The following is a 17,438-nucleotide window of genomic DNA, read 5'->3' on the forward strand; positions in this document are numbered from 1 at the left end:
TGGGGTCAGTGGGATGCCAAGCTTGGAAGCTGGCATTTCACTTTTATTTGAAGGTCTTGGGTTTCCCCCACTCTAGACGCTTTAATTCTTTAGTAGTTTTCCTTCCTTCTTACGGTCAGATCCTTATGATTCACACTGGCGGATCGATCTTGAATCCTGACTTTCCTTTTTAGGGATGGCCCCTTTGTCCCTCTGGTCTGTTGGACCACTGGCTGCAAGACTACCCTTAGACAGAGCACTGGAGGCATCAGGCTGTCAATAGACTCTTGGCAGGGCTCATAGAGTATGCTCAACACTGTTTTTTGGTATCTTGCTAGTGTGGTGTAGTGGTTAAGGGCGGTGGACTCTAATCTGGAGAGCTGGGTATGATTCCCTACTCCTCATGAACGGCGGACTCTCGTGAACCAGCTTGGTTTCTCCGCTCCTCCACATGCAGCCTGTTAGGTGACCTTGGGCCAGCCACAGTTCTCTCCGAACTCTCTGAGCCCCACCTGCATCACAAGGTGTCTGTCCTGGGGAGAGGAAGGGAAGGCGATTGTGAGCCGCTCTGAGACTCCTTAATGATAGAGAAAAGCAGGCTACAAAAACCAGCTCCTCCTCCTCTTTAACCTTCCAAATATCAGACGGATTTTCTTTTGGCCAGGCTAAATGCTTTCCCCTCTGCTGTTTTGGTGAGTGGATTCTGAGTACATGCCTGTCGGTCTGGGGTGAGTGAAATTTATCCCATGTTTTTTTTTATTGTGTGTTGACTCCCCCTTTGAGAGATTGGTGGATACAGCCAGTGATAGTGGCCAAGTTTTCCCTTTCAGTGTCTTCCCTGTTAGCTGATACTGACTCTGGTATTACTTTGGCTGTGGCTAAATTTCTGGCAGCAGTAGCGTGGTGTAGTGGTTAAGAGTGGTGGACTCTAACCTGGAGAACCGCGTTTGGTTCCCTACTCTTCCACATGAAGCCAGCTGGGTGACCTTGGGCTAGTCACAGTTCTCGCAGAACTCTCTTCAGCCCCACCCTACCTCACAAGGTGTCTGTTGTGAGGAGAGGAAGGGAAGGAGATTGTAAGCTGGTTTGATTGAGGAGAGGAAGGGAAGCCGGTTTGATTGAGGAGAGGAAGGGAAGGAGATTGTAAGCATATAAAAACCAACTCTTCTTCTTCAATACAAGGATGGAAATAGAAGATTGTATTTGTAAGACTGGTTCTATCCAAGACCGTTGGATCACCAGATTACTAAAGAAAGATTAAACACACACAAAGCTGCCTTATACTGAATCAGACCATGGGCCCATCAAGGTCAACACTGTCTATTCAGACTGCCAGCGGCTCTTCAGGGCTTCAAGCAGGTCTTTCACATCACTTGATCCTTTTACCTGAAGATTCTGGGGACTGCACATGGGACCTTCTGCATACCAAGCAGATGCTCTACCGCTGAGCCCCAGCCCTTCCTCCAACCCAGGATGCTAGACTGGGCGGTCCAATCTTTTAGGGCTCTTCTTTTGTTCTTTAACATGATAAGGCTTGAAGCCAGTGGCTTGCTTCCTTGAGACCTGACTATGTCCACTGTCTTAGATAGCTGATAAAAAGGGACCAGACAAATGCACAGATCTATCAATGGCTCATTGTCATGACTATGGAGATCCTCCATGTTTGCAGGTATTCTACCTCTGAATACCAGATACTGGGGTCAAACCACAGGGGCAGCAGTTGCTTATGTAGGGTTGCCAGCTCCGGGTTGGGAAATACCTGGAGATTTTTGGGGCGGAGCCTGAGGAGGGCGGGGTTTGGGGAGGGGAGGGACTTCAATGTCATAGAGTCCAATTGCCAAAGCGGGCATTTTCTCCAGGTGAACTCATCTCTATTGGCTGGAGATCAGTTGTAATAGCAGGAGATCTCCAGCTAGCACCTGGAGGTTGGCAACCCTATGCTTGTGAGCTTGCCAAAAACAATGCCATCTCTCTGGCCACTTAGAGAGGGCAGTTTAGCCCAAAGTCATGTGACTTGTGATGACATCAGAGTGTTGGGACAAATGAATCTTGAGCCCATCCATTCAGCACGTTCTTTCTTGTACTCCTTGAAAATCACATCTCATGCTTAGTGTTTGTTGCTGGGGGAGCAGAAGGGAAGCTCCCGTCTCTTTGCCATGTGATGTTTCCAACAGTGTAAGCTGGGAAGATTGGGCGACTCCCACCCTGAAATGTCAGGGATCACAGTTGGCTCTTGGGGGTCTGCTCTTCTTCACCCAAGGGTGGTCCTGGACAGAAGCGAGAGAAAAGCAATTATTAACCATCAGTATAATGTGCATATAAGAGCCAGTGTGGAGTAATGGTTAGAGAAGGGGTGTCAAACTCATTTGTTACGAGGGCTGGATATGACATAAATGTCATGTAGTCGGGCCGGGCCATGCCTCCCCAGCCCAGATGAGGACTGGGGATGGTGGTGGCTGGCTTGGCTGGCTTGCGGGCCAGATAAAAGCTCCCGAGGGGCCGGATTCGCCCCCCGGGCAGTATGTTTGACGCCCCTGTGTCGCGGTTTACTCACAACACCCTGGGTTAGAGGGTTGCACTAAAATCTGGGTGACCCAGGTTCTAATTTCAATTCAGCCCTGAAGCTCTCTGGATGGCTTTGGGCCAGTCATTCTCTCATAGCCTACCCTTCCTCACAGGGTTGTTGTTAGGATCTATTGAGTGAAGGGAGAATGTTGTTTGCCGACCTAAGCCCCTGGGAGGAACAGTGGGATAAAAATGTGATAGGTATACTCTTTTAGTTTTAGCACCTAACGCTACTATTTTTAAACCACTTTGACACCTCTTTGGACTGTTAGTTTCTTTCCTCCCCATAAAACCCCTCCAGGAACTGCCATTTTGTGAAGGAGTGAAGACTTTGTTAAGAGGTTCCTAACCCTCTTTACAAATCGACAATTCTTACCTTAGGGTTCTATGGCTGGGAGCTTCCATGGACCCCCCCCCCAACCTTTTTAAGCCCGTGGGCACCTTTGGAATCGTGACACAGGGTGGTGGGCCCAGCCAAAGAATGACCGATAGGGGAGGCAGAGCAAACCACTCACAGAAAACCCAAATGCAGGGGACATGAGGAGTCATTTTAAAAAATGCACTGGGAAAGAGGAGGATGAGAGAGAACAAAAGCAATATTGTAGTGGGAGCTGCTGCCAAAACAATTTTATTTTAATCTACGCAGCCAATCAGATCTCCATAGGCTTGCCAGGTCCCTCTTTGCCATTGGCGGGAGGTTTTTGGGGCAGAGCCTGATGAGGGCGGGGTTTGGAGAGGGGAGGGACTTCAAGGCCATAGAGTCCAATTGCTAAAGTGGCCATTTTCTCCAGGGGAACTGATTTTCTATCGCCTGGAGATCAGTTGTAATAGCGCGAGATCTCCAGCCACAGCCTGGAGAATGGCAACCCTAGATCTTCAGTGGCCAATCAGAAGCCCTGCTGGGCTGGAGCCCCACTTAGCCGGACGCATTTTCTAAAAACACTTGATGGGCACCAGGAAAAGTGTCGGCAGCCACCATGGTGCCCACAGGCACCACGTCGGGGACCCCTGCTCCACAGCTAAGCCTGTGTGAAATTTATCTAACATGCCCCGTCTAAATGTTCTGTCTAATAGCTTTACATTTGCGATAACCCCCTCAACTTCGCAGTCATCCTTTGAGGGAAGCCATTAACCCCTGCATTTTACAGGTGGCGATCAAAGGTTGCCGGGGGGGGGGGGCTGCGGCTGAAGAATGTGACCCAGGTCTGCATGACCCATGACCCCTCTAAACGGGACACAGCTCACGTGGTATGTAGCTTGCTAGGTGTGTAATAATAACCCTCGGGGGTCTTCAGCAGTCCAAGGCAGGCAGCTAAACCAGGAGGCTTACCAGGACTCTAACGCAGGGGCAGGGCCGGATTTAGGTTTGATGAAGCCCTAAGCTATTGAAGGTAATGGGGCCCTTTATATGTCCAGCTGTCCTTTGTCAACAACAAATTGTCGCTGTTTTTTGTGTTGAATATATGCTATATGGTAATTTATGGACCTAATAGGGAGCGCCCTGACCTGGATGGCCCAGGCTTGCCTGAACTCGTCAGACCTCAGAAGCTAAGCAGGGTCAGCCCTGGTTAGTATTTGGATGGGGTACCACCAAGGAATACCAGGGTTGCTGTGCAGAGGAAGGCACTGGCAAACCACCTCTGTTAGTCTCTTGCCATGAAAACCCCAAAAAGGGGTCGCCATAAGTCGGCTGCGACTTGACAGCACTTTACACACACAATAGGGAGCAGGCTAGCAGGCGGGGCCCATTACTTACATCATAGGAGCCTACACAACACAAAACACTGTTGCTGTATGTAGGTTTTATTTTATTTGTTTTTTATCTTATATTTTGGAAATGTACACCCAGAGAGTGGGGCCCGAAGCTACAGCTTGTTTAGCTTATACATAAATCCAGCACTGTGCAGGGGTGTCGAACTCAATTGTTACGAGGGCCAGACATGACATAAATGTCACTTGGTCAGGCCGGGCCATGCCAGCCCAGATCGAGGGGTGGGGGGCTGCCTCGGCTGGCTCGCAGACCACGTAAGAGCTCTCAAGGGGCCGGATCTGGCCCGCGGGCTTTAAGTTTGACACCCCTGGTCGATGGCATTGAAGTCCCTCCCCTCTCCAAACCCCACCCTCCTCAGGCTCCACCCCCAAAATTGCCAGGTATTTCCCAACCCGGAGCTGGCAACCCTAACTTTATGGCATCATACCCCACAAAGGTCCTTGCCCTCACCAGGCTCCATCCTCAAATTCCAGTTTTCCAACCAGGAGCTGGCAACCTTACCCCGTCCCCTGTCAGGGGGGACCTGGCAACCTTTGCATGCAGAACGTCCCAGGCTCAAGCTGCAGTTAAAGGGCTTCAGGTGCAAGTTTGGAGAATGGGGGGGGAGGGTGGCTGCCTGGGCTGGCTCGCGGGCCAGATAAGAGCTCTCAAGGGGCTGGACCCGGCCCTGGGGCCTTATGTTTGAGACCTGTGCTTTAATGGGCTGCTGTACATGGACAGTGACCTTTGTTCAATGTGATGCCCCCCAAATTGTGCAGGCGCGGTTCACACCCTAATTCTGCTGTGGGATCACTGGATGAAATTGGGCAGATTAAACCTCATCAGGCCACTGTTCTCCATCACAAATGGGGACCACTCTCGCAGGGTTGTTGTGAGGAGCAGGATGCACTGGGCCTGTCGGGCCTCAAACGGCGCAGTTCTGACTTTTGTCTTTTCATAATGGATGAGAGAACCTCCCAAAAGATGCAGTTTCTGTTCAGTGCATGAGGGAGGCAGCTTAGCCAAAAGTCATCTGACCAGATGTGGTTTCAGACAGATTATCTACCCTGGGACAGGAAGAGGCAGCCCAGAGAGAAAAACGTTCTGATAGAGCCACCGGAGACAGAAATTAAAGCACAGGCCTTCCTCCCAGAGTTAGGTGGGAGATCTTCCACTCACCTGCAGCTCTTCTGTCTCCCGAAAGCATTATTATATTTTAATACACATGACATTCTTAACACAATTTTTATGAATGTTACTGTTGAGTCATTTGTATTTATTGATGCTTCCATGAACAAAAGACTCAAAAAATAATCACATCCTCCCTCTCCCATGACTATTCACAGCCCTCCCTACCTCTCAACAATTTATTTATTTATTTAAAACCTTTTTATGTCGCCTAATCTGAGAAATGTTTATATCTTAAGTGGTACTTGTACTACTGTTAAATCTTATCCTGGTACCGTATATACCCGTGTATAAGCCGACCCGCGTATAAGCCGAGGTGCCTAATTTCTCCCCAAAAATGGGGAAAAATTAGGCACCCGCGTATAAGCCAAGGGTCGGCTTATAACCCCCCCCCCCCCGCAGACTTACCTGACCGGGCTCCCGGGAGCAAGCGGCGTGGCCCTGGTGGCGGCGGTGCGCGCGGCCGGGCGGGGGCCGGGGCAGCCTCCCTGCAGTTGCAGGAGGCCGCCCCAGGCCGCTCCCGGCCCCAGGAAGCAGCAGCGCAGCCGGGCGGGGGCCGGGGCAGCCTCTGCGCAGCCGCGGGAGGCCGCCCCAGGCCCCAGGAAGCGGCGGCGCGGCCGGGCGGGGGCTGGGGCAGCCTCTGCGCAGCCGCGGGAGGCCGCTCCCGGCCCCAGGAAGCGGCGGCGCGGCCGGGCGGGGGCCGGGGCAGCCTCCGTGCAGCCGCAGGAGGCCGCTCCTGGCGGCAGCAAATGACGCGGACCCGGCGGCGGCGGCGGTAAGTTCCCCCCTCCCTCCTCCCTCCCCCCTCTACCGTATTGACCCGCGTATAAGCCGAGGCCGGCTTTTTCAGCCCTTTTTTTGGGCTGAAAAACTCGGCTTATACGCGAGTATATACGGTATTTTTTAAAAATCCCTGCTTTCCAGTTTAGATCAGGAAAACAATGAGGGGGGTATTACATGCCCCAGCCCCTCCCATGTCATTTTCCTGATCAAATGAACAACCTCTGCAGCTACCTTTAGTAAAAATTTAAAAATCAGGAGATCAGTCACATATCTTCCAGTCTAATGTGCTATTTGGCCATGAGGTCTGAGCCTCTAAGGCTGCAAATTTGTACCTGGGCAGTTTTACTTCAATCAGCAAGCGTGTGTGTGTGTGTAGGGTGTCAAATGACTTTTTTTTTGCTGTCAAGTCACAGCTGACCCATGGCGACCCCGTGGGGTTTTCAAGGCAACAGTCATTCAGAGGTGGTTTACCATTGCCTGCCTCCAGGTCATGACCTTGGTGGTCTCCCTTCCAAATGCTAAGCAGGGTGACCCTGCTTAGCTTCTGAGATCTGGCAAGATTAGGCTAGCTTGGGCCATCCAGGTCAGCGCTATAGCCCTCCATTAAAAATAATTCCCTCCACAGAAAACTAGCATTTTAGCAAGAATAGTTTTAGTTGAGCTTTAGCCTTGGCATGCTAGTTCTCTGTGTGTGGGGAATGTTTTGTTTTAATGAGCAGTATTCAATCATGTTATACCCCCTCACACACGCACCTGAGTCACTAACACACAGGTTACTTGTTCCTCTTATGATGCTATTGAGAAGGGTTTTCCCCTAGTTCTCCATAGAATCCTGGGGCTTCCAGGCACCTCCTGGGTTTCCCCTGTCTTTCCTCTGATACAGGCATACCTTGGAGACATTTCGGGTTCAGTTCCAGACCACCGCAATAAAGCGAGTCACCCGACCTTTTTGGTTTCCCAGTGCCTATAAAAGTTATGTTTACACTATACTGTATTCTATAAAGTGTGCAACAGCATTATGTCTAAAAAAATTGTACATACCTTAATTAAAAAATACTTTATTGCTAAAAATGTGACACAGAGACATGAAGTGAGCACATACTGTTGGAAAAATGGCGCCGAAAGACTTTCTCAATTTAGGGTTGCCGCCAACCTTCAGTTTGTAAAAAGTGTAATATCTACAAGGTGCAATAAAACGAGGTATGCCTGTATTTCACAAACGCGCTTTGCAGAAATGTTTTGGGAAAGATCTCCGCAAAGCCAGGGTGGCACCCATATGGATGGGAAAGTCCGGATCTGCCTAATCCTGCCCACATCAGCACCATTTTCCTTGCCCAGTCACCTAGGATTGCCAGGTCGACTCGCCACCAGTGGGAGCTTCGTTGTGGTGAGCTGGGGGTGGGTGGGTAATCTGCACGTGCACAGTGCGAAGTGATGGGGACACTCTAGCACATTCCTCCAAAAACTCTATGTTTTCCATAGAGTGTTTGGAGAGACAAGCTAGAGCATCCCCATCAGAAGTGACATTATTGCGGCAGTCGCCTCCCCTTCAGCTGATCTGCTTCCACCCGCCGGCCAGATGAGGGGCGGGGGTAGGGTTGCCAGGTCCCTCTTCACCACCGGTGGGAGGTTTTTGGGGCGGAGCCTGAGGAGGGTGGGATTTGGGGAGGGGAGGGACTTCAATGCCATAGAGTCCAATTGCCAAAGCGGCCATTCTCTCCAGATGAACTGATCTCTATCGGCTGGAGATCAGTTGTAATAGCAGGAGATCTCCAGCCACTACCTGGAGGTTGGCAACTCTATGTCAAACTCATTTGTTACAAGGGCCGGATATGACATAAATGTCACTTGGTCAGACCAGGCCATGCCTTGCCTGCCCAGATCGAGAGTGTGGGGGAGTGGCTGGCTTGCGGGCCAGATAAGAGCTCTCAAGGGGCTGGATCCAGCCCTCGGGCCTTATGTTTGACACCCTTGGGCTAGACACAAATTCTGTTGTTAAATGAAAGCAGGGAATTCAGAGAACCTGAATAGACATATTGTTACGATGTTATAATGCTATAATAATAATTCATTTGCTGATATTTAAAAAATTGGACAAACTCCCAGAGGTGGGGACAAGGGCGGCCACTGCTGAGGGACCGGGCAGGGAAAATGCAGGCAACCCCTTTGTGTGGAAGTCCCGTTACCTCTGCACTGACAGCTTCTGTAGTAACAGGGAAACCACACAAGACCGTCCCTGCATGGGAAATGTTGCTGCCCAATTATTACACAGTAGGGCAAATCTTGAACTCCTGTCCTTGCCAACTTCTGCCCTCCTGTCCCTCCTCACCTCTCTCCTCCTGGCTGCTTGTGGAAATCTGGCTCGGGACTTGCCACTCAGCTGCGGCAACCACAACGGATTCTTCGTGGGAACTCCCCAGCATACCGAGTCGCCGCTGGCGGAAGCGCTGGCGGGGCGTGCTTTGGCCCTCTTCGTTCCGGGGCCCCGGCGACTCCAGGGCTGGCATGAGGGAGCTGAGCCTGCGTCGTCGGAGGTGCACCTGGTGGGCATCTGCGATGCTGAGGGTGCTGCTGGCTTTGTGCAGGGGGGCTGGTGAGCTAGGAGTGCTGGAAGCTGCATGTGGGGGAAGGGGCGGGAGAGGAAAACCAAGCGAAATCATGGCAAGGATGAGCGAGAGCAGAAGAAACCCTGAAGGTGTACAGCTTGCAAGGTTCGAGTGTTAAAAAAAAATCATGGGCATTTTAGCAAGTAAGCCTAGCCTGTAACATTCAGGGCAGCTAGGGATGCCAGCCTCCAGGTGGGATCTGGGGATCCTCATCTCCAAACTTCAGTTCCCCTGAAGAAAAATGGATACTTTGGAGGGTGGACTCTATGGCTAGGGTGTCAAAAGTAAGGCCCGCGGGCCGTAGCTGGCCCCTCGTGAGCTCTTATCTGGCCCGCAAGCCAGCCAAGGCAGGCCCCCCCACTCTCGATCTGAGCTGGCGAGACATGGCCCGGCCCGACCAAGTGGCATTTATGTCATATGCGGCCCTCGTAACAACTGAGTTCGACACTTCTGCTCTATGGCATTGTACCCCACTGAGGTCTCTATCCTCCCCAGACTCTACCCCCAAATCTCCAGGAGTTGCCCAACCTGGACCTGGCAACCCTACGCCCCCATACCAAGAGGGACCTGGCAAACCTAAGGGTAGTGCATCAGTCAGCACTAAAAATAAATACATTCTCCATCAAGAAGAACAGAGTTATGGGGGTATTCTTCAGAGATTTGCTGCTGTTTCGACGCTGATTTGCGTCGGAGTCAAATTTTGGTTATTCACTGGAGATCCGTATTTTCCCCCACTGAGCAAAATAAGCCGCATTAAAAGAGAAGCAATCCAAACCACTTTTGAGATGATCTTTCCTGTGGACGCATGTTTTGTTGCTCAGATGCCCATGAAAAAATGTTTGCTTCGCTCCCCGGGACGTCTCCTTTCTCCTCCCCCGAGAACGGTGATTGACTGGGGGAGTTTCGTGCTCGGACAAGAATACCGCCCCTTTTGCTGCCTGCCTGCCTGCCTAGAATCCTGGCACTTCTCTCCCTCCGTCCCCGCACGCCTTCCCTGCCCCTCGCCCGGGATGGGCCTTGGAGCTGGGCCCACACCTCCAAGCCCAGGGGGACGTCAGACGGACGGCTCCAGGGGGAGACGGCGGGGCCACGCCATGTGCTCCTCGCGTGCTGGGGGGGGGGGTGGCGGTGGCAGCTCAGTCTAGGGCAGCTGGACCCATGGGGGGGGATGTTCAAGGGAAGGGGCTGTTGGCCCCTCTACCCCAGCGGGGAGGGGGGATTTTTGAGAATTCGGATGGGGAAAATGTGCATCCTGAGAGCGGAAAACCCAAGGCAAAACTCCCTCCCATCACTCTTCTGAAGAGTGGCGGGCAGCCTGCTCTTATCTCCCTCCTCTCTCTCGATGCACTGTGGCCGGATCATGGCCGGTGCACAATCCAGGGGCCTTCTTTCCTCTCCCCCCCCCCCACAATGCACACTGGCTGGATCGGGGCTGGCACGCAAGCTAGGAGCCCTCCTGTCTCTCACGATGCAATGTGGCCGGATCATGGCTGGCGCGCAATCCAGGGGCCTTCTTTCCTCTCCCCCCCCCCACCATGCACACTGGGTGGATCGGGCTGGTGCACAAGCTAGAGCCCTCCTGTCTCTCACGATGCAATGTGGCCGGATCATAGCCGGCGCGCAATCCAGGGGCCTTCTTTCCTCCCCCCCCCCCCCCGCCATGCACACTGGCTGGATCGGAGCTGGCGCGCAAGCTAGGAGCCCTCCTGTCTCTCACGATGCAATGTGGCCGGATTATGGCCGGCGCGCAATCCAGGGGCCTTCTTTCCTCCCCCCCCCCCGCCATTCCCACTTTCAGCTAAACACTTATCTGGGCACATGGATTCCCTGCCCCCCCCAATCCTGTCTATCATTAAAGGGCAATGGGTTCCACACCTATAGAAAATAGAGGGAAGCTTTGAGGAAAGCGCTGCCTTCCCCCCGCCCCCCCCAATTTGGAATCTGACTGTTCCAAAAGCAGAACAGAGCGAGGGTGGAAGAAAAATGGAGGAGACCAGAGGGACTGGTGCTTGCTTTTTGCACTGGGGCTGGTGAACCGCACGAGGTAATCTGCTGGGCGGAGTTGGGGCGGAGCTGGGGGCAGGCATAAACAATGAACCTGTTGGAAGGGGAGGCCTCCTGCAAAAGGGACAGACCAAACCGTTGTCAAATACAGCGTACTTTGTTCCCATGAAAAACCAAAACCACAGATAATTGACGGGTATAAATCGCGGCCATGAAAAAAAACATTTAAATCGGGTGTTTTTTTAGTCCGTGGCAAAACAGAAGCAAAATCTACCGTGAAAAATGCCCCATGTAATCTCTATACATTATGCAAATTTATTCTCATAGTTCCTGGGACCTCATCATAGGGAGGTCCCAGGAACTATGAAGCCCTTCCTCAGTCATCTAATCTGGGTTCCCAAGTACAGTTGCCAATCTCCAAGCGGGGCCTAGAGATCTCCGGGAATAACAATTGGTCTCCAGACCAGAGGTCAGTTCCAGCTCCAGAAAATGGCTGCTTTGGAAGGTAAACTCTATGGCAGTGGTGTCAAACATAAGGCCCAGGGGCCGGATGCGGCCCCTTAAGGGCTATTATCCAGCCCCTTAAGAGCTCTTATCCAGTCATGGCAGCCACCCCCACCCCTACGCTTGATCTGGGCTTGGGAGTCCGCTATGGGGTCACCAGCCAAGGCAGGCCACCTCCCCCGTCCTGATCTGGACTGATTAGTCCCCTGGGGGTTTTCCAGCCGAGGCAAACCACCACCACCCCGCTTCCAATTTGGGCTGGCAAGCGTGCTGCTGGCTCGCCAGCCACCCCCAGCCCTGATCTGGGTTGGCGAGCCTGCTGCTAGCCTGCCAGCTGAGGCAACCACCACCCCGCTCCCGATCTGGGCTGGCAAGGCATGGCCCAGCCCGACCAAGCGGCAATTATGTCATATCCAGCCCTCGTAACGAATGAATTCGACACCCCTACTCTATGGCATTGTATCCCGTTGAGGTCCCTCCCTTCCCTGAACCCAACCCTCACTAGGCTCCACCCCCCCCCAAATCTCCAGGAATTTCCTCACCCAGATTTGGTAACCACGTTTCCAAGATTTCAAGGGGCGCTGCTCACACGCTGCCCACACTCTTTCAAGCCTCTGCTCTTCAGGTCTCGAAACTTAGCATCATTTCGGGGGTTTTTTAAACACAAGGTTAAGCTTCTGCAGTGTGCCCCCATTTACGAGTCTTTTCCAGCCTTTAATTCCGCAGCAGATCAGAGGTCAAGGGCTCCTTCTGATTTTTTATCTCTGCCCTTCACCTTCTTTAATGGCTTTTGTCCCCCCTGTCCCCCCCCCCATGCATGGGGCTACAATGACTCACCTGCCTCATCAGCTCCAGGCCCTTTCTGCCCGGTCAGACTCTCGCTGCTGCCGGCACCCTCGGCCATGGGCCGCAACAGTTCCCGGGGGGCCTCCCGCCGAGGTTTCATCAGCTTCTTTAATTTCTCGGCGATCCAATTACTTTTCCTGAGAAGAAGGAACAGATGAGGGAGCCAAGGGGAGGAGAGGGGGCTCCTTTTCATACAGCACAACACCCCTTGTCCAGGCGACCCCTTTCAATTAGGTTCCCCCTCAGGAGTAACGAGCAGCCATTAATTCACAAGGAAGAACATAACAGTGTCGATCCAAAGATGCTTTAGGAAGGGGGCGAGTAAGCCCACCCCCATGACCCTGGCAACCAGTTTCTGGGTGGGAGGAAGAAAACAGGATTTTCCTGTTGGATTGCTTTGTCCTGTCCCACCAGGGTTGCCAGCCTCCAGGTGGGGCCTGGAGATCTCCTGGGATTACAGCTGATCTCCAGGCGACAGAGATTAGTTCACCTGGAGAAAATGGCTGCTTTGGAGGGTGAACCCTGCTGATGTCCCTCCCCAAACCCCGCCCACCCTAGGCTCTACCTCCAAAATATCCAGGTATTTCCCCACCCACAACTGGCAACCCTACGTCCCACCCACTGCTATTCACATAACCCAGGACAGAAATCACCTGTACCCTGTAAAGCACAGGATGTTGACAGGCGATTGTAAAATCAACCATCCTATGTGCTCGGCAATTGGCTCAGAAAACTAAAGTAATCGAGCGACAGCCAGTGTAGTATAGCGCTTAGAATATCAGACCAGGATCTTGGCAGAGGTTAGGGTTGCCAACCTCCAGGTACTTGCTGGAGATCTCCTACTATTACAACTGATCTCCAGCCGATAGAGATCAATTCGCCTGGAGAAAATGGTCACTTTGGCAATTGGACTCTATGGCATTGAAGTCCCTCCCCTCCCCAAATCCTGCCCTCCTCAGGCTCCGCCCCAAAAATCTCCTGCCAGTGGCGAAGAGGGGCCTGGCAACCCTAGCAGAGGTTCAAATCCCCACTCACCCACGAAGCTCACTAGGTGTCTTTGGGCCAGTCACTCTCTCTTAACCAAACCTACCTTACAGGGTTGTTGTGAGACCAAAAGTACTATGTTTGCCTCTCATTAGAAATATTAAAGGTATTGTGAATGTGGCCACGGGCATAGATGGGATTTAAAGGGGAGTAGACAGACTCATGGAGGAGAGGTCTTTTAGTAGCTACTATCTCTGCTCATCTCCTGCCTGGAATGCATTGTGGATAGGGTCGCCATGAGTCAGTTGCAACTCAGCAGCACATTCTTCTTCTTAAGGGATCTTGTGAATGCCTGTGGCAGTGGGGCACGAGTGGAGCTGTGGTTCAGTGGTAGAGCATCTGCTTGGAATGCAGAAGGTCCCAGGTTCAATCCCCGGCGTCTCCAGTTAAATGAACCAGGTGAGTAGATGGTGTGAAAGACCTCTGCCTGAGACCTTGGAGAGCCGCTGCCGGTCTGAGTAGACAATATTGACTTTGATGGACAAGCAACCTCGTAGCATGGGTCTGGCTGGAAGGTCATCGGGTAGGCCGAAGCTGGCTGCTGGGTGCAAGGGGCTGCCTTATCCGGGGAAGGCGTTCACCTGGGATGGAGGACGTGAAGGGAAAGTCGCTAACCTGGGCCCCTCCCCGGTCTCCCAGGTGGTAGGCGGCTAGTGGGCATCCACTTAAGGACAACCATGGTGAGGAGTTGGGAGGAAGAGGTGGACTCAATGTGACGAGGAGGAAACAGGCTGTCTCGTGGGCATGCAAAGGGGTGAGGGAACCTAGGCGGGGGAAACGGAGTGAAGGAACTACCCTGCGTGGCACCAAAGTTGTATGTTCGATGGTCAAATAAACTTGTTCACGCATTACCTGGCCTCTACTGCTTCGGAAGAATAGAGGGCCACCCCCCTCCCCGGCCTTCTGAAACCCTCGGCACTGGTGGGCGCCACACCCCAGGCTGGCCCCGAAGGAGACCCGCCGGCTACAATGCCCCTTTGGGTTAGAAGTCCTAAAGCAGGGGTCCTCAAACTTTTTAAACAGGGGGCCAGTTCACTGTCCCTCAAACACTGTTGGGGGCCGGCCAGGCCCCCCCCCCGCCCAAACGGGAAGGCAGCCAGGCGCCCAGGCAAAGAAAAGTTAACTTGCGGCAGGAGGACGTGCCGCCCCTCCCCCAGGTGCCTCTCCATGGTCGACACTCCCCCCTTCGCTGGGCTAAGAGACCTTCCCCCCCGCCGCCACGCGCCCTCCTTTCCCGCCTTCTGGAGCGGGAGGTGGGCTGGCCCCCTGCTTGGCAAAGAGCACCTGAGGGGAAGGGGGAAGGGCGCGGGAGGAGGCCGGCGGGAGACGGGGGTCTCTCAGCCCTCCCCTCCCTGGAGGCGCCGCCACCCAAGCTCCTCATGCGGGGGCCCCGCCGCTTGCTCGCCCACTCGCCTCGCTCCTGCTCGCCTCGCAGGCAGACGGGGATGTTCTTCTTCCAGCCCGGCATGGCTCCTTCAGGGCTGTGGCGGCTGCTGCGGCAGGAGGAGCAGAGGCGGCGAGGGGCACATTGCAGTCCGAGGCGGTGCCTCCTGTCCCCCGAGCCACGCACGCGCCTGGGGAAAGGAAGGCAGCAGCAGCGGCGGCTCTTCAGGGCAGCCGCAGCAGGGAAGGTCCAGAGGCGGTGGCGGCGGCTCCCGGGTCAGCGTGGGTGTCGCTGCTCCGCTGCTGCCAACGACGCTTTATACGGCGAACGGCCACCTTAGTTTGGGGAAGGGACGGGTGCGGGGGCTCCGGAGGGAGCCGGGTTCAGGACCCTGATGGGCCGGATCCGGCCCGCGGGCCGTAGTTTGAGGACCCCTGTAGTAAAGTGTTTGGACTTACTTGCCACGAGGAAGTGCTGGCTCCAGCACCCGGTACTGATCCATTATCTTCTCCACCAGTTTCTGCTTCTCCCGACGCAGTTCGCCCAGTTTGTCCCTGTGGAGGAAATGGAGGGGGGGGGGAAGTGTTGCACTTAAATGTCTCCAAACCTTTAGCTGTGCTGAGATAGTCACAGCAGGGCTTGCATCGGATGTCCCAGCCTTCAGAAATCAGGAGGATGGTGACTACCAACGGGGCCCCTTGAATTGTGCCCAGAAATATATTGGGAGCCAGTGTAGATGGATCAAGACTGGAGTGATATGGTCCCTATGTAGGGTTGCCAACCTCCAGGTACTGTACTGCTATATTACCTTGCACAACTATATTACCTTTTCATAAATTTTGTTAATTGCTACTTGCAAACCGTTTACTTTGTCTTTGCACGTCTTACTGCACAATCTTTTGAAACTTCCTATACATCTCTTTCAGCCCTCGTGCTGTTCATTATCCTAGTCTCTACTTTTTTCAGCATAGGTTCCTTACTTACCCTAACCTCCAGGTACTAGCTGGAGATCTCCAGCTATTACAGAGATCAGTTCACCTGGAGACAATGGCTGCTTGGGCAATGGGACTCTATGACATTAAAGCCCCTCCCTCCACAACCCCTCCCTCCTCAGGCTCCGCCCCAAAAACTTCCCGTTGGTAGCAAAGAGGAACCTGGCAACCCTAGCCATGTGGCCCACTCCAGCATTCTGCACCAACCGATGTTTCCAAGCACTTTTCAAGGGCAGCCCTATGCAGAGCACACTGCAGTAATCTAACCTAGATGTAACCAGGGATTGCACCACAGTGGCCAGATCTTTTCAGCCCAGGAAAGGCCACAGCTGCCGCCTGCTTATCCATCAGTAGGCCTGGGCCCAAGATAAGGTTGCCAACCTCCAGGAACTAGCTGGAGATCTCTTGCTTTACAACTGATTTCCAGCCAATCAGCTCACCTGGAGAAAATGGCTGCTTTGGCAATTGGACTCTGTGGCATTGAAGTCCCTCCCCTCCCCAAACCCCTCCCTCCTTAGGCTCCACCCAAAAAACCTCCTGCCGGTGGCAAAGAGGGACCTGGCAACCCTAAGCCCAAGAGCCCTCCCAAAAATACAACTATGAAAACAAACAGCAGTAGTGTGGCGCTTCCGCCCAGCCACCAAGGGGCTCCATCACTCACAGGTACTGACGCTGCTCTTCCTGGAAATGCTCCCGGCTCTCCATGCTGTGCTCCAGCAGGCGTCTGTTCTCCCTACTTAGTGCCTGGATCTCCTGTAGAAGGTGATGGTTCTCCTCTTCCTGGTTCCCCTTCAACTGGGCCAGGAGCTAGGGGGGAGAAGGAGTTAAAAAAAGAAGACTGCCTGTCGGCAGGTGGCATGAGTTATGCCAGGGGTGTCAAACTCATTTGTTACGAGGAACGGATATGACATAAATGTCACTTAGTGGGGGGCCGAGCCATGCCTTGCCAGCCCAGATCGAGGGGGTGTGTGGCTGGCTCACGGGCCGGATAAGAGCTCTCAAGGGGCCGGATCCAGCCCATGGGCCTTATTTTTGACACCCCTATGCTGTTATACACATTCCCCTGAACCCTCTATTAGCAACTCCTAAGAGCAGATTTGTTTGTTTGTTTATTTAAAACATTTTTATGCCTCTTTTCCTCCCAGTCGTGTTCCAGAAGCCAGCTAACATTTAAAGCATTAAAACCTTTAAACCATTAAAATACAGTTTAAAATATAAAATTAAATTTAAAAACACATATACAAACAACGCTAGAAGGAGGTCCAAAAACGGTGGTACGCCAGACAAAACAAAAAGTCTTCACCTGCTGATGAAAGACACCAGCAGACAGATGAATCTCCCTGGAGAGGGAGTTCCAAAGTTTTGGTGCCATGATGGAGAAGGCCCTTTCTTGGGACGCCACACGTCTAGCCTTAGATGGCGAGGGCAACCAAAGCTGGGCCTCCGAGGTTGACCGGAGTGAGTCAGCCCTGGTTAGTACTTAGATGCGGGACCATCGAGGAAGCCCAGGGTTGCTACGCAGAGGCAGGCAATGGCAAACCACCTCTGAACGCCAGCGTGGTGTAATGGTTAAGAGCAGTGGTTTGGAGCGGTGGACTCTGATCTGGAGAACCAGGTTTGATCCCCCACTCCTCCACGTGAGCGGCGGAGGCTAATCTGGTGAACCGGGTTGGTTTCCCCACTCCTACACATGAAGCCAGCTGGGTGACCTTGGGCTGGTCACAGCTCTCTCAGTCCCACCTACCTCACAGGGTATCTGTTGTGGGGAGGGGAAGGCAAGGTGATTGTAAGCC

General features: G+C 53.2%; 2 protein-coding genes across 2 annotated transcripts in view; both read right to left on the minus strand.

Moving 5' to 3' along the window:
* Positions 1-17,438, minus strand: part of RPS6KA4 (ribosomal protein S6 kinase A4) — a 336,421-nt gene that overhangs the window by 60,517 nt on the left and 258,466 nt on the right. The gene's annotated exons all lie outside the window — the stretch shown is intronic.
* Positions 2,200-17,438, minus strand: part of CCDC88B (coiled-coil domain containing 88B) — a 52,703-nt gene continuing 37,464 nt past the window's right edge. Inside the window, exons 21-25 of the mRNA XM_056853468.1 lie at positions 16,307-16,452; positions 15,112-15,207; positions 12,217-12,362; positions 8,595-8,879; positions 2,200-2,246 (exon numbers count right to left, since the gene is read on the minus strand). Coding sequence (XP_056709446.1) covers positions 2,200-2,246; positions 8,595-8,879; positions 12,217-12,362; positions 15,112-15,207; positions 16,307-16,452 — 720 coding nt within the window. The remainder of the gene's footprint in view (positions 2,247-8,594; positions 8,880-12,216; positions 12,363-15,111; positions 15,208-16,306; positions 16,453-17,438) is intronic.

This window comes from Euleptes europaea, chromosome 7, assembly GCF_029931775.1.
Source record: "Euleptes europaea isolate rEulEur1 chromosome 7, rEulEur1.hap1, whole genome shotgun sequence".
NCBI classification, from domain to species: Eukaryota; Metazoa; Chordata; class Lepidosauria; order Squamata; family Sphaerodactylidae; genus Euleptes; species Euleptes europaea.